The following is a 15459-nucleotide window of genomic DNA, read 5'->3' on the forward strand; positions in this document are numbered from 1 at the left end:
AAACTGCTAAATAAAAAATGACTGCCAAAGAACTTTAACAGTAATATGCTACATCATAACGTGAAACATGGGCCGTGAACTCTACCGTTTTTGTTTTCCAATTAATAATGCAAGCAAGACCCCAATCTCGCAACGTGGCTTAGCACAGTATTAGGCAAGCAGGTTTAATGTAGAGACTGGAAATCACAGGAGGAATCTTATTTTTCCTACAGCAGTTGACTCAACTTTACCTACTGTAGAGAAAATAAGGCTAATTTTTGGCTAATTCCACCGACAAGCCATTTTACTTGAAAATCCCACAAGCAATCAACTTTTGGAGAATTTCCTTTTATTGCACCTTGATTCTGAAACCCTAAACCACAGTATGTTTTAAACTACTTTTCTAGGAATTAACGACAGATAATGTTCACGTACAATCACTGCTCTCTACACTTCCTGCTCACTTGGACTACAGTATTTCTGAGATCGAGATCATCAGCCTCAGAATTCTGGTGCTTCTTAGACTTGCTTACTAAAGAGACAAAATTACGAGATTAGTACCAGTTCTATGACCTTGCAAATTTTCATACCAGTGGTGGTAGGAGCATGGCATGATGGCTGAGATACGGGCCAAGAGAGCTAACTTTATTATTCATAACTAGTCTTGTTTTTTTCATATACATTTAAAATAAACTTATGAATGCCAGGAAAATTAAAAAAAAAAAAAACAAACAGCAAAAATTTAGAGCACGGAAAAATGGGCAAACCTTACAGATCAGACTTAATTCCTTCTCGTTTAAAATATAACCTATAAAAAAACCACAGTGTTCTAGCTCAATCTAAAATCTGATCATGGTTCCGCTTATAAAGCATAATGTTCTCTGAATTATCTGCAGAGTTATATATATATAAAAAAAGGAGCTATGAGAAACAGTCTAAACATCATTCAACAAACAAGTCTCGTGTATTATTATATTTGGGGAGAAAGTCATCTCCAGGGACTATTTCAAGGTAAAATTAAACATCGGTGGAAGGAACCAAACAAAAGGGTATTATTCATATGAAAATGCAAATATGTAATTATATCCTCATAATAACCAAGACCCGAAATAGCAGTTTTAGTGACCCGTGTTAACTTGACTGGGGCCCTGGCGTCCATGACCATAGATGTAAAGGGCCGCCGTGCTCCAGACACGAGGTCACCGCAGCACCTCACTTCAGGAGATTCCTCGTTAAGACGCGCGCCTCCGACCAGGTTTATATTTGACTAGTTTCCCTTGCTGGAGATCCCTGCCTGGCTCAGGGTCCGCCGCCGCGCAAGGAAGGCACAGGGGCTCCTCCCGAGAAGCAGCGCGAAGCCCGCGGCTTCCAGGCGGGCCCAGGCTCCCCGGGGCGGGGCGCGGCCGGCCTACCTTCCAGGTGAAGCCACATCAGCCTCCCCTTCACGCGGACCACAGAGGCCACGCAGAGCTCTCCTGGGTTCCTGGGGTTGACGGCTTCGAGCTTCATGTTCTTCGTGAAACCCCGACTGAACGTGGTCTGGAAGAGAGAGAGAGAGAGACGGGACCCTGAGCCAGGGCACAGCCAGCAGGGGCGGCACCGAGCGGCCCGCGGGCCAAGCGGGGATGCGCGCACAGCGGCACGCGCAGGCGCAATCAGACACGCGCGGACAAGCATGTGCAGGCGCTCACGGGCAGGCGCAGGCGCACACAGGCACGCGCAGGCGCACAGGCTCGCGCAGGCGCACACAGGCACGCAGCGCTCATCCATCAAACAGGGTTGCCGCCGTTGGTCGGAGAAGAACCATGACCTCATCTGCATCCCAGAATGAGAGCTCTGCGGGCACGCCGCAGGTGCCTACCGAGATCTGTAGGAGGAGATGATGGATCGGTTCTCTGCCCAGCCCCGCAGGCGCCCTTACTTCTACGCCGGCACCGAGGCGCACAGTTGTCCTCCTTCCCTGGAGGCGCGGCAGGCCTGGGCACATTCGTCGGGGCAGGGAGGCGGCCCGAGTCTCCCTCTGGCATCCTGTCCTGTGGCCCGAAGAACATTCCTGGGCGCTGTTTTTAGTGTAGGTCAGCTGGTGGTGACATCCCACAGTTTTATCTGAAACCGTATTTATTTTAATTGGTGGCTTTGGCTTCCTTTTATTTATTTTCTTAATTCGCTTCTTAAAAAACTTACACCTAGGAACATTCACTCTTTTTGGTGCCCCGTTCCATGAGGGTTCGGGCTGTTAAATAAACGCGTAGAGAGTCCCGCAGCGATAACCTCTATCAACAGGCACAGCAGTCCCTTCACCTCCAAAAGCGTTTGCACTGGCCCTTTGGTGATCAGTCCCTCCCTGGCTCCCCGTGTCAGGACCATGCACCTGTGTCCTCTTCCGAGAGTGTTGCCTCTTCCGCGAGATCACTTTAAATGGATCCACACACTGTGTAGTCTTGCTTCTTCCACTGAAGCAAAATGCATCTGGGACTCATCCATGCTACTCCACGAACGGGTAGTTCGTTCTGTTTTACTGCTGAGTAGTTTCTAGGGCCGTGCCACAGTCCATCCATTTGCCAGTTGAAGGACATTCGAGCAGTTTCCAATTTCTGGTGATTGTGAATAAAACCGCCATAAACATTCAAGTGCAAGTTTCTGTGTGAACGGAGTTTATGAGTCTGCTTGGAAGACCATAACAAAATACCACACACTGGGTGGCTTTAACAGTAACAATTTATCTCGCTGTTCCAAAGGCTGGAAGTCTGAGATCACGGTGTCGTGGGGTTGGCTTCTTCTGAGGACACTCTCCTTGGCTTATAGACAGCGGCCTTCTTGCTCTGTTGTCTCCATTCTCTCCTCCATGCATGGTCCGTGTCCTAATTACCACTTCTGATACGGACACGAGTCCTACTGGATTAAGGCTCCCCCTTATGCCTCATGTTACCTTAATTATCTCTTTGAAAGCTCTAACTCCAAATACAGTCACACTGGGAGGTACTACGGGTTAGGACTTCCACTGTATGAATTTGGGGGACTACAATGCAGCCCAGAGTGCAGCTTTCATTTCTCTAGATAAAGAATTGCTGGACCATATGGTAAATGTATGTTAAACCTTGTAGGAAACCACCAAATTAGTTTCCATAGATCATACTGCATTCCTACAAGCAGTGTGGGGCATTCCAGTGGCTAAACGTCCTCCCTAGCACCACTTGGTATTGGCAAGTTGTCCAATTTTAACCATTCTAACACATGTCCGGTGCTTGCTAATCATGACTTGAATTTGCATTAAATTAAATGTGGAGCATTTTTTTTCACACGTTTCTTTGTCATTTGTCTATCTTCCTTGGTGAAGAATCCGTTTCTCTCTTCATTCGGGGAGCATTAGCTGTGGTGGTTGATTTCTTTCAGTACTCTACAAACACTGGTTTACTGTCTTCTGCTGTCCCTTGTCCCTGATGTGAAGTTCACTGTCATGCAAACTGCTGTTCCTCTATTTGGGATCTACCATTTTTTCTCTGGGTGCTTTGAAGATTTTTCTCTTTATGTCTGGGTATCAGCCGTTTGACTATGCCAGGTGTCTTCCTATTTATGCTACTTGGGGCCCACAGAGATTCCTGAACCTGTGCATTTAGTATTTTCAGCTGCTCTGGTAACTTTTGGGCATTGTTTCTTCCTACATTTTCTCTTCCGTAGTCTCTGTGGCCATTTCTTCTAGGTCTCCCAACTACATATGATATCGTCCCTCAGGTCCCTGAGATTCTGTTCTCGTTCCTCACACCCAATCTTCTTTCTCTCTCAGTTCTTCAGATAGGATCACTTCTATCCTCAAAGTCCTCAGCTCTCTCCCCTGTCTCCTCCATTCTGTCAGGAAGCCTTCTCATGAATTTGCTTATGTTAGGTATTGTATGTTTCAGTCCTAGAATTTCTCTTTTTTATACTTTCTACTTCTCTTCTGGAACTTCCTACCTTCTCATTCACTTTTTTCTCAAATTTTAGGATATATCTGAATCACCCGGGGAACCTTTTAAAAACAGGCTGCTGGGGGCCCCCTGCGTGGCTCCATGGATTCAGTGTCAGCCTTCAGCTGAGGTCATGATCCCAGGGTCCTGAGACTGAGTCCTGCATCCTCCCTCTCCTGCTCTCCCTGCTTGTGTGTGCGCGCTCTCTCTCTCTCTCTCTCTCTCTCTGTCAAATAAATAAACAAAATATTAAACAATAACAACAACAACAACAAAAACAACACACAAAAAAACAGACTGCTGGGCCTTCCTCCAAAGTTTGTGATTCATTTGATTTGAGGTAAGGTCACAGAATTTGTATTTTCAACAAGTTCTCAGGTGATGCTGGAGCTGCTGGCCTAAAGACCACACTTTGGGAATCACTGCTTTACACCAAGCTTAGTCTTAATGGGAGCTTTAAAATAACATGTCTGCTAATTCTGACATCTGGGTCATGCTGGGTTTGGTCTCCATTGATTATCTTTTCTACTGAGAATTTTCCTATTTCTTCATATGCTGAGCAACTCTGAAATCTGGATGTTTTAAATGTTATGTGGCAGAGACTCTGGATTGTGTTATATTCTTCCCCAAAGCACTGGTTTTTCTCTTTTAGCAAGCAATTAACTTGTTTGGACTCAAACTACACACCCTGTCTCTTGAGAAGGAGCTCAAATTCCCACTCAGTCTTTTGTCCTTAACTAGGCTGCCTGGAGTTTGCCTGGAAAATACACAATCCAAAAAGACTTCAGCAGGATTTATACACAGAATCTGTGGTTCTCTCTCCTGGCTCTTCCTTGTCTGTGACTCCTTTCACTTTCCAACAGCTGGGATTGCCCAAATTCTTTTATCTGGTTCATCAGACTGTGATTTTTATATTGCTGGTTTTGTTACCTCATACATCAGCTGTCAAAAAAAAAGTCTGAAAAAAGAGTAAATCACACAACCCATCGTGTTCCTTCCAAGCGACCTGCTCCCCTCTAGATCTGCTCACTTTTGTTCATTCGCCACACCCCCAAGGTGGTTGTCTTGGTATCCTGTCCAGAATCTATAGTTAACTGCCAGAGGGTCAATGCAGCCAATAAATACTCAGCCAATACTCAAAGCAAAACTCCCTCTTAGCATTATTTTTAAATAAATATAAAATTTTCCAAAGCCATCCACTACTATACATTTCAATCAGACATTACAATACTGAAAACATCTATTTTGAAATATATAAACTGAAATTAACAGGTTGCTGTGAATAACAGAGACTACATCCTTGCGTGACCCATGGGGAGAAACTGGGGTTATTCACAACTCTTCATATGCAGGTTAAGTTGTAAATGCAATGTTATCTTTATGTAACTGGAACAAAATTATTCAGCAAATGTTAAGAAAGCAATTTGCATTTTTCCTTTATGTTTCTTTGGAAATAGGAAACACAGAGATTTTAGGTGGGTTATTTTTCTGCAAGTCATCCTGCCCCGTCCACATCTATGTATTGAGCTTCTTTTTGATAATACGACTCGATAGCCTGCCTGAAAAGCCTCTAAGTAAGTTAAAATGCATTTTATCCTCCTTAATAAAGGAAAGCGACAACCGCATAACCTATTTTCGTTTCAACTCACTGCTTGAGGGTAATTTATAAAGATCAATAGCAAAACTGTTACCTGTGAGTTTATTTTACTAAGCATTTGGCTGTGTCAATCCATTTCAGCCCTGCCTGGAGATTGTTAAACGTCCCCAGGGAAATCCACTTCCACACCACCTCTCCTCTCGTACACACAAGATGTGTGATTAAAAAATGAATTCATAATAAGCATTCCATTAAAGAGCACTTGTAGCGAGCTAACAAAATTCAGCAAAGCATCGGTAATGCAATGCACATGCCAACAGGCTGATAACGACCCTGTCGATTAAATAAACGGAGGACCAGAAACAAAGAGGGCATGTTTGTAACAAGTGCATTCCTAATGAATACGCCAGCATATTCATTAGGAGCAATTTCATTGTGGAAGCTAAATCCTGAAAGCTCAGAGGCCACCTGGGGATGCGGCTACTTGCTCCACGGCAACACTGCACATGGCCAGCTGCCGGCGGAACCGGAGCAGAGGATGGGTGAAAAGCAGCCGCAGTGGAACCATGTTGTCACAGAAGAAAGCACTCCCGACGTACAAAACTAGGGGACATGGCAGGATTTCCCTCCTTCCCAAGGCTGGAGAGGCAGGCTTTGTCGGGCAGAAAGCACAACTCCAGGAGGTTTGGAGAATGTGGTAAGTATGTCCATGATCCTAAGTGAAAGATGACGAGGCCAGGACTCTGTGACAAGAGATGGCACTCTGGTAAAGAGTCTAGTGAGACGCTCTGGGACGTGATCAGCCCCGGCAGCTGACCCGCGGCTATCCTCACGGTGGCTTGCCCACACAGCATTCCCGTCCACCGCCTCAACTCACCACGAGGAGCTTTCCACACTGCAGAAGAACCTTTATGCAAACGCAGCTTCGGCCAGGAGAAAGGCCCTTTGGTCATTTCAGGAGCCCTGGTTTCCAGCTCTTCCGCTGCCGTGTTTCCATGTACGTGAGTACGAGCCGGCCCGCCAATCAACCTACTTCATTCTTCGAAATCCACTTCTGGCTCATGCTTGCTACTGAGCGTCTCCAGGAAGCCAACCCCTCTGCCTCTCAGTTCTCATGTGCTATGAGCCCCGCAGTCCAAATTATGGGGGATAGGGGGTAAGGGAGTGGCAAGGAGTCAGCAGCGCTAGGAGCACATGTCCAGAAAAGGTCTTTGATTTAGCGGCTCGCTCTCTCTGTACTATCCACTATCCCCAACTGGAGGATTGAGTCTTTTTTTTTTTTTTAGCATAAAGAATTAACTTCCATAACTGAATGCATGTTTAACACACAAGGCTATATATTTATGCCTCATTCTCAAAACAGAAATAATAATCCAGATCCCTTTTCATAGTTCCTAGGGCTGATAAGGTTTCAATAATTTATAAGCTACTTTATACGACCAACTCCTATAACTAAACGAGTACACATATGTGCACACTCACACACACACAAACACTCACATACTCACACACACTCACATACTCACACAGGGCTGTTTCATGGGCCATCAAGCCAACAGCTCTACTTGAACCAGGAAGCGGCGTAAAGTAAGCAAAGCAGAGAACTGCTGGGCTAGCATCTTACAGAAGTGAGCCAAGGAAAGAAGTTGACGATCACATACTGGGAAGATAGCTCAAGGGCAGAGCGTCTCCTATCGATGGGCTTATCCACAGTATGCCCCACACAGCAAATACCCATGCAATGGTGGCACAGGGGGCCACCCAAACGTGTCTTCCCCTGTCTACAGTACAGACTCGTGGCTGGAACAATTCCCCGGCCACGGCACATCTCCCAGCCTCGTTCATGGAAGGTGTGGTTGAGGAACTGGTTCTCACCAGCGGAAGGAAGGTGGATGATGTATCACGCCAGTATCAGCTGCCGTGTTGAGAAGCAGGATGAGCTTCTCCTTCCTCCCTTTCCTTACCTGCTCACTGGATTTCGGATGATGGAGTCAAGGGTTCCGGGGAGGCTGAGACTCACTGTTGACTCACTGTCATAAGCATGTGCCAATCAGGAACACCCTGGACTGCCTTCTGTGACTACGGCCCAGAGTCACCCTGATACACAACCCGAAAGAGGACTTTTCAGGACTACAAAAGCCTTATGCTCCTGCGGTCCACGGCAGCCCTCTAGTTTCGCCCAGGGAATAGAAAGCAGCCGACAAAATTGATGGTAGACGCCCTCTGGGAGAGAAGGAGTAGTAAGAACCAAGCTGCTTACATTTCTGAAGCAGAAGGGAGGGGCTTCTTCTGTCCCGTGCTGCTTGTGATAATCGGCCCAGTCGAAGTCCTGGCCGGAGTAACCTGCGCGGGGCGAAACACAGACAGAACAGCCTTAGTCAAGCTAAAGCTCCGAGCAAACGAACAGCTTTAGAGTTGGCCTCTCATTAAAACAACAAGAGGTCCAAGACAGGGCCCCAGAGGTGAAGTACTCCTTGCTTCCAGAGAGCAGGTCAGATTTCCGAGGGGCACGTGGGAAAATGTGAAGTCCAACATGCACGGAAGGTGTACCGTTGCTAGTGTAATAGGGGCCCTGAAACCAGGCCAAGGTGGGACGCGGGGGCCGATCTGCTTTGGGGGAGAGCAGATGAGCCAGGATACTACACACCACACACCCACACAGCACGTTTGTAGAAATCTACAGGAACTCCTCCTTCTACGTAAATCCTGAGTTCACGAGAACTTGCTTCGTGGTATCGTCGTGGAAACCATGAGACTTTACCGGAAAACACCACCTTGGGGGACGGTTTTTTAAAGAGTTTCAGTAAGTGGACACCTAGCGAACAAGGGGCTGAGGTTCTCCCCAGAAAGCCTGGAAAGGCACGGAAGGCAGCCACGGCCCTGCCTTGGGGGCGCACCACAGAGGAGGAAGGAAGGAGAGAATCCGCCAAGTCAGGCCAGTCTGGGTGAGGATTTGGAGGGGCACACTGGAGACCTGGAGGGAGGGGGTTCGAGACACAGCTCTTCCCACATACTACACTTAACGAAATACAGATCTTACCAAGGTGGATTTTTCCCATTCTTTATTCATTTCATGTGGCAGGAGGGGCACAAGTAAGAGTCAAGTCATGACCACCGTGATAAGACATGGGAGGGCTTGGGAATGTCATGGGAAGAGGAAACAGTTCCAAATCTTAAAATAAGCATAGCATTGGGGGTACAGTTTAACCTGGAGAGCGAAACACCTTTTCCTGTGAGTGTCATTTGCATTTCCTGTGAACAAAGGACAGCAGTGGAAGCCATTGGGATCAACGGAAACCGTGTAAAATGTCACCATAACCTTCACTTGAGCACTCTCTCTTGATGGGTTTAGGCGTATGGAAAATAAATCCACAAGGGAGTTCTTAAGTATGTTTTTGAGCCAAGTCCCCATTTTTTCTTCCCCATATCATCGTAAATCCTACACCTGCAAATTCACTTAACATGGGGACTTGTAGTTCCTAAATCCCACAGCTGCAAAGTGACTCCAGGAATTCTTCGCTGAAGAAAGTCAAGATCTCGGTTGCCTCCTCCCTCCATTTGTACTCCCAAGTACAAGGCAGTATTTTCTTTTCCTTAGGGAAGCTCAATTTACCCAGCTTCTTTAGAAGATGGAGATGGGGTTAACCAAGAAGGCAGCTGCCCTCTGGCCCAGAGCCTGACCCTTGGCCCTCTGATCTGCTGCTGGCCATGAGTGGCAGAAGTAACCCCCCCTTTTCTTCCTAAGACATCCCTATCATTCGATTAAGGCTGACAACTCCTCATTTCTATCCAACAAGGAGTTAAAATTCTTCAAGTTTTGAGATGCTGTATTCATCAAAGAGAGTTTTGAAGAGATTCTAAAAGCTTTTCCACCTGTCTTTGCCGCCAACCCCTCTCTCCAGAGCCTGATGGACATTTCTGGCAGGGGTTTCCAGAAGGGACCCTCTCATCAGAAGTTTCTGGAAGGGACCAAATCCCCTTTTTTCTGAACACTTACAAACAAAACGTGTTTTCAACGAGATCATGCAAGTTTCTTTACGATTAATAAAACCTCCACTTGGGGAATGGCTTCTCTGGAGCTGTTTGATAGCAAATCTTTATATTAATGTGTAAGAACAGAAGAATTTGCCCAAAGACAGCTCAAAATGCTGAGAATCTATGTGATGCATCCAAGGAGGACATCTGGGAGTTGAGAGTCAGCTCTCCCCAGAGCTGCGTGAAACAAGGGGAGAACCACTGGAACCTTCTGTGCCCAACTTCCCTTATTCACAAAGCTAAGGGAAGATCTTTAAGGCACCTCTAGCTGTTGCATTTCATAACTGAGAGCCACCATTATTCATTATTCTACCGTGGCTACTTAGGATTTTTTCCCATCTTTCCGTGGTTAATTCCTTCCTTTTTTCCTCTGAGAAAAATGTGGCAGGGTAGATAAAGAGAGGTTATGAAACAAGATACCTCCTAAAAGCTCTCCACGGAATAGGGGAAGACAAGATAAATCCTGCAACAGGACCCCATTTGTTTGGGGTTGTGGCAGGCTGACTTCACTAAGGGCAAGATCTCATTCCGTTCCGATGTCTCTTCCCTGGGCCTCTGCTGCTTAGTAACTTTTGTGAGCTGACAAAAATTTCATCAAGATCATGGGGGAGGAGGCCATATAGGAAAAAATATATATAAAAGTGAGTAACAACCCATTTTCTGATATACTATGGAAACCTGGGTATTCTTTATAGTCAGATAAAACTTCCCAACGTAGAAGTCACCTCTACTCCCCCCACAGAGGCATGAGCTGGGCTTTCTATAATCACATTTATAACCGTGAACTTCCCATGGGCTTCAACGCAGTCCATCAAATGTCGTGCTCTCTGGTTTCTTAGACCTATGTTCAATCCCTCTCTATCCCGTCTTCCAGACTCGCTCTACGGGGAGCCATTTTTAATAGAATGATTTCAAGACAGAACCAAGACTTGTCGGGTACCCACACAACGATGGATGATTCTACCCCCAAAGCTCTTCATTTCCTTGACTATCTGAACAGCCTAGACCTCTCCTCCTCCTCCTCCCTCCTCTTGGGAACCTTTATTCACTTCATCACTTAAAATTCTTTTCCTTCAGGCTGATAATGAGCTCGCTCTTTGTTAGGCAGTTTTGTGACAGCTCAGAATATAACTGCTACATAAAAACAAATTGCTGTGGCTTATATAATAGAGACAACAGGGGTCAATTATACTCATTAATCAACAAAGACAGAACAAGAAGTACTGAGGCTTAACTGTAGCTAGGAAAACATGTTGTAAACCCAGGAGGGAGGAAAATAACAGAGGGGGAAAGAAAAGGAAATCAAAACCCCTTGGGCTATTAAAATCTGCAACAAGCTGCCACAGGGGACCGCTGAACCATGGCCACTGGAGTTATTTAAGCTTTTGTTAGTGTTTATTCTGAACGAAGTTCCAACTCTTACGGGTCCAAAAGAGAACAGGTCGATGACCCATTTCCTTAGAATACAAATTAATGGGCACAGGACAGCCTCACTTGCAAACATCACTACTGGACGCACAAGTGGTTAATTCTTTTAGAAAACAATTAGGCAGTAAAAATGTTCACGAACTTTGACATGACAATTTCACAAAAGTTTCAAAACAATCCTGAAAACTGAAAAAGTGTCCTACGTTAAGATACACACAATGGCATTATTACTGCTCAATCTGGGGATGGGGACCACTTTACACTCCCAGATCAGAACAGAAATGAAACTCATCCAAGATCCATGGAAAATCATACAGGCATGAAACTACACACAGTTTATTAAAAAAAATATGAAAACATTATTGCTAAGGTTTAGATGGAAAGACTGCCTGGCATAAGCATATACAGAATTACCAAATTTATAGAAGAGTATGCAAAGAAAAAGACCCAAGGAAATGTAAGGAAAGCTTAGTAATGGTAATTAACAACACAGTTATCTAGATGGTGGGACGCATGGATATTTTTTTCTTCTGTCTCTTTGTATTTTCCAAGTCTTGATAGTGATCATAAATTATTTCAATAAAAATTACTTACAAGTGTAGTGCCTTTGCTCCATTATAAAAGATAAGGCACTAGTCAACCAACGAAGAGGTAATTCACATGTGACCTGAGCTACACCATGAGCACCTCCCAAGAGCCAACCTCCAGCTTCTCCTTTGCTAACAGAATCCTGATTTTATCCAGCTTCTACAGGAAATCAGGACTCTCCTCAGCACCATGAAGTGAATCATGACAACATCATATAATCATGGCGGTCTTCTTGACCTTTGCACCAGGAAGTGAATCACCACAACCACCCCCTACACAATCATGGTAGTCTCATGCCCTTTGCACCAGGAAGTGAATCACCACAACCACCCCCTACATAATCATGGTAGTCTCATGCCCTTTGCACCAGGAAGTGAACCACGACAACCATGAGACAATCATAGTAGGGTAGAGGTTAGAGTAAGGGTTTAAAAAAAGACATCCTTCTGTAATAAAAGAGACAGAGTAAGAGCTGCTCTTCTATACTGAGTGAATATGAAAAAATTATACAATCTTCAAAAATAACATCAGCAAAAAAAAAAAAAAAAATCACCTTTGCCATCTATCTGACTGGCAAAATGGAGGACAATAATAAGAATCCACCACTGTAAAGACTGTTGGGAAACAGGTGCTTTTATGCATTTCCAGTTGGCATATCACTCAAAAAACCACCCCAGATGTCAACGGGGCAATGCGTCAAAACCTTTAAGAAGGTGTCTCCTCTCCACTCAAGCCACTTGCTCACACACACAGTTAATCATTTAAAAGCACTGATTCAGTGTACCTATTAAGGCACAGTTCTAGTACCGGGCATGCAGAAGCGAAATAAAAGACGACAAAAACCCTTCCCCAGGCAAGCGTACATTTCAATGAGAGGAGACACATCATGTACAAATATAAAAAGTCAGACAATCAGAGCGTTACAGAGAGAAGCAGAGAAGGGGCAGAGGGAGGGCTGTAAGTCTTGAAGAAAAGCTCAAAGGCCGAGGAACTGAGGAAGGAAGCCTTGTGGCCATCTGGGGGAAGGGCGGGCCGGGGGAGGGGCCAACAACTGTGAAATTCCAGGAGCATGTCTGGAATGTTCTAGAAAGAGCAAGGGGGGGGGGGTGTGCTGCAGGGCTGGGCAGAGTGAGCTGTGAGAAAAAAGCAGTAATTCCACTATGAAGCATCCTACAGAAATAATAGGATTGCTGTGCAAACATTTTGTGCATCAAAGCAGATGAGCTCAATACACACAAACAATGGGGATGTGTTTAAATCATTTCTTTACCTGCAAATCATGGAACTTTCCAGTCAGGTAATGTAGGAGACATTTTGCCAAGTAAGTGGCAAATTGGTATGTATAAATAAGCAAGTCGATACACAAAGTTACATATTCTGGGAAACAGAAGTCTGAAAGCATATACACCAAAAGAGGTTTCTTCACGACAGGAAGTTCTCTCCTTTTTTCTCAAAATTTTAAAGAATGAATACATTATTAAATCTATAAATTTTTCTTTTAAAAAAGTAGTCTCTAAGCGATGTCTGGGTGGCTCAGTCAGTTAAGCATCTGCCTTTGACTCAGGTCATGATCCCAGGGAACTGGGGTCGAGTCCTGCATCGGGCTCTGTGCTCAGCGAGGGAGGTCAGCCTTTCCCTCTGCCTGCTGCACCCCCTTTTGTGCTCGCTCGCTCACTCTCTGTCAAATAAATAAATAAAATCTTTAAAGGAAAATCTTTAACAACAACAACAAAAAACCCCAGAAGTCCTAAAAAGTAGTAACACTTGTTCAAACAAGGAAATGCATTTAATTCAATCACTTTTCCCTGAGTCTCCAGGTTGCCGGCCCCTGGTTCATTGAGGGTAAGAAGATGATGAAATAGGTCCAGCTGTCCCCTGGCTCCAGGAGCCACTGAGAAGGACATGCACACGGTGCGGGAACAGGGACTCCGGGATGGAGGCCGACCTGGAGACCTGGGACAGAAACCTGGGAAGACACACCACCGCACCGCTGAAGAACACAACCCCACAGCGAGAGGTCCACCCCAGAGCATGTTCACAGCACGCGGTGTAGACGCAGGAGGCATGTCCACACCACACGGGTGAGGAAGCAGGACCACAGACGTCAGGGCGCAGGCGCAGCCCCGGGAACCAGTCTGTTGACTCCTGAGCCGGGCTTCCCAACGTCCCCTCAATGCCACTCACCGTGAGTCTGCGCACAGGCTCACAGGCAAGAAGGCAAAAGACACTCGCACCTGACTAAAGCCCTTCCTTTTACCCATGCTGTTTGCTAAAGAGCTACACCCCACGCCCCCCACCCACCCCCCGAAGTCTGCCGGCTCCCTCACTTCCCCAGCTAACGTACAATCAAGTCCCCCCGGTGCAGATCTTTAAAACACACACATTCATTTCCAACTGAATTCTTCTGTGTTTACATTCATAGAAAAATGCAGAGGCAAAAGAACCATGGAAAATTTTTAAAAAGGGTGAAAATAAATAATCAAGTTAGTATAAACCTGAGCTATGACAACTTCCTCATCTTTTAGAATAAAAACCAATGCTGAAATGCACTTAACATCAATAGGTGACACTATGACACCTGATACACTTCTTTGTCACAAAATATTAATCTGAATCATAACCATAATGCTAGGAGGTGTGGACGTGTCCCCAGGAGGCAGTCCACCATCATGAAAGTATCAGCCAACGGCAAAGCCATGGCAAGCATCCTGAACAACGAGACTGAGGCATAAGTGCAAGGAGAGAGGCCGTTTCCAACCACTGGAAAATTTTCAGATATAAAACAATGACCCAAACAGTTTTACACCCCCAATTCTTTACAATCAAAAGAGAATTTTTGTTCAAGAATCAATCAGAAAGCCAGAAATGAGAACAGACTTCCAAATCCAGTAACAGGATGGACGCTCTCGGAAGGGGATGGCATATAGTAATAATAAAAACAATTGCATAGCTCAAAAGAGAAGAAAATCTCCAGATTCCAAAAAAGCCACGAGGGCCACAAAGGCAGAGCTGACCCTTCCGGTGAACGCTCGGAGCTCACACAGGGTAGAAAACAGCCATGGACTGGAGAGAGCAGAGCCACAGGGGCTGAGACGATCACAAAACGCCTGGTCCCCGTCCGATGCCTGGTCTGCGACAACAGGACAATAGAACCAGACAGACTCAGGAGAGAAGGGGCAGACACAGCTGTTCCCAGCCCAGGGCTCCGAGTAAGTGGAGAAGAAAGGAGTGCCATGCTCCACCAAGCCAGAGGCCCATGTGGGCATGCTGTACCATTTTACAATTTTGTACAGCACAAGCTGAGATATTAACATGACATTCATTCATTCATTCATTCCTTGAATATCCAGGGACACCTCCATGTACCAGGCACTGTTTTAGGTGATGGGGATACAGAAGTGAGTAAAACTGGTTTTTAAAATCCTTACTTTCTGGTGGGGGAGATAAAGATAATAATAAATAAATACTTCCAGGACTTGTAAAAATCCTACAACACTGGGTAGGCCCTAACACCACGCTAGATGGAAGGAAGTACTTTGCTCTAAGGATTCTGGAACTCCCACAGAAATCACCACCACCACTGAAAACCAGTTCACAGTGGAAAATCACAACCCATATAACGGAACAAACGAACATGAGCGTCAAAAAGGGGTTTAAAACAAAATAACCGACTAGGGATAACGAGGGTCAACAGCAGCGAGCCCCCAAATCCCAGACTTCAATGTCCTACCATGCTTCACACACACGCACACGCATGTACACACACATGCACACACACACACACAAGATGACAAAGCCTCAATCTCACAATGATATTTTGATGAACCTTCTAGAAAATTATGGAACAAACAGAAATGTAATATGTATTTTATGTAATATGTAACGGTT

The 15459-nt window shown here is 45.4% G+C and overlaps 1 protein-coding gene across 4 annotated transcripts in view; it reads right to left on the reverse strand.

The window, feature by feature from the left end:
- SFMBT2 (Scm like with four mbt domains 2) overlaps positions 1 to 15459 on the reverse strand; it is a 227662-nt gene that overhangs the window by 59684 nt on the left and 152519 nt on the right. For all 4 annotated transcript variants that reach the window (XM_059404050.1, XM_059404052.1, XM_059404051.1 and 1 more), the window contains 2 exons: positions 7781 to 7863; positions 1392 to 1518 (listed from right to left, as the gene is read on the reverse strand). In XM_059404050.1, the coding sequence (XP_059260033.1) occupies positions 1392 to 1518; positions 7781 to 7863 (210 nt within the window). The remainder of the gene's footprint in view (positions 1 to 1391; positions 1519 to 7780; positions 7864 to 15459) is intronic.

This window comes from Mustela nigripes, chromosome 6 (assembly GCF_022355385.1).
Source record: "Mustela nigripes isolate SB6536 chromosome 6, MUSNIG.SB6536, whole genome shotgun sequence".
Taxonomy (NCBI): Eukaryota; Metazoa; Chordata; class Mammalia; order Carnivora; family Mustelidae; genus Mustela; species Mustela nigripes.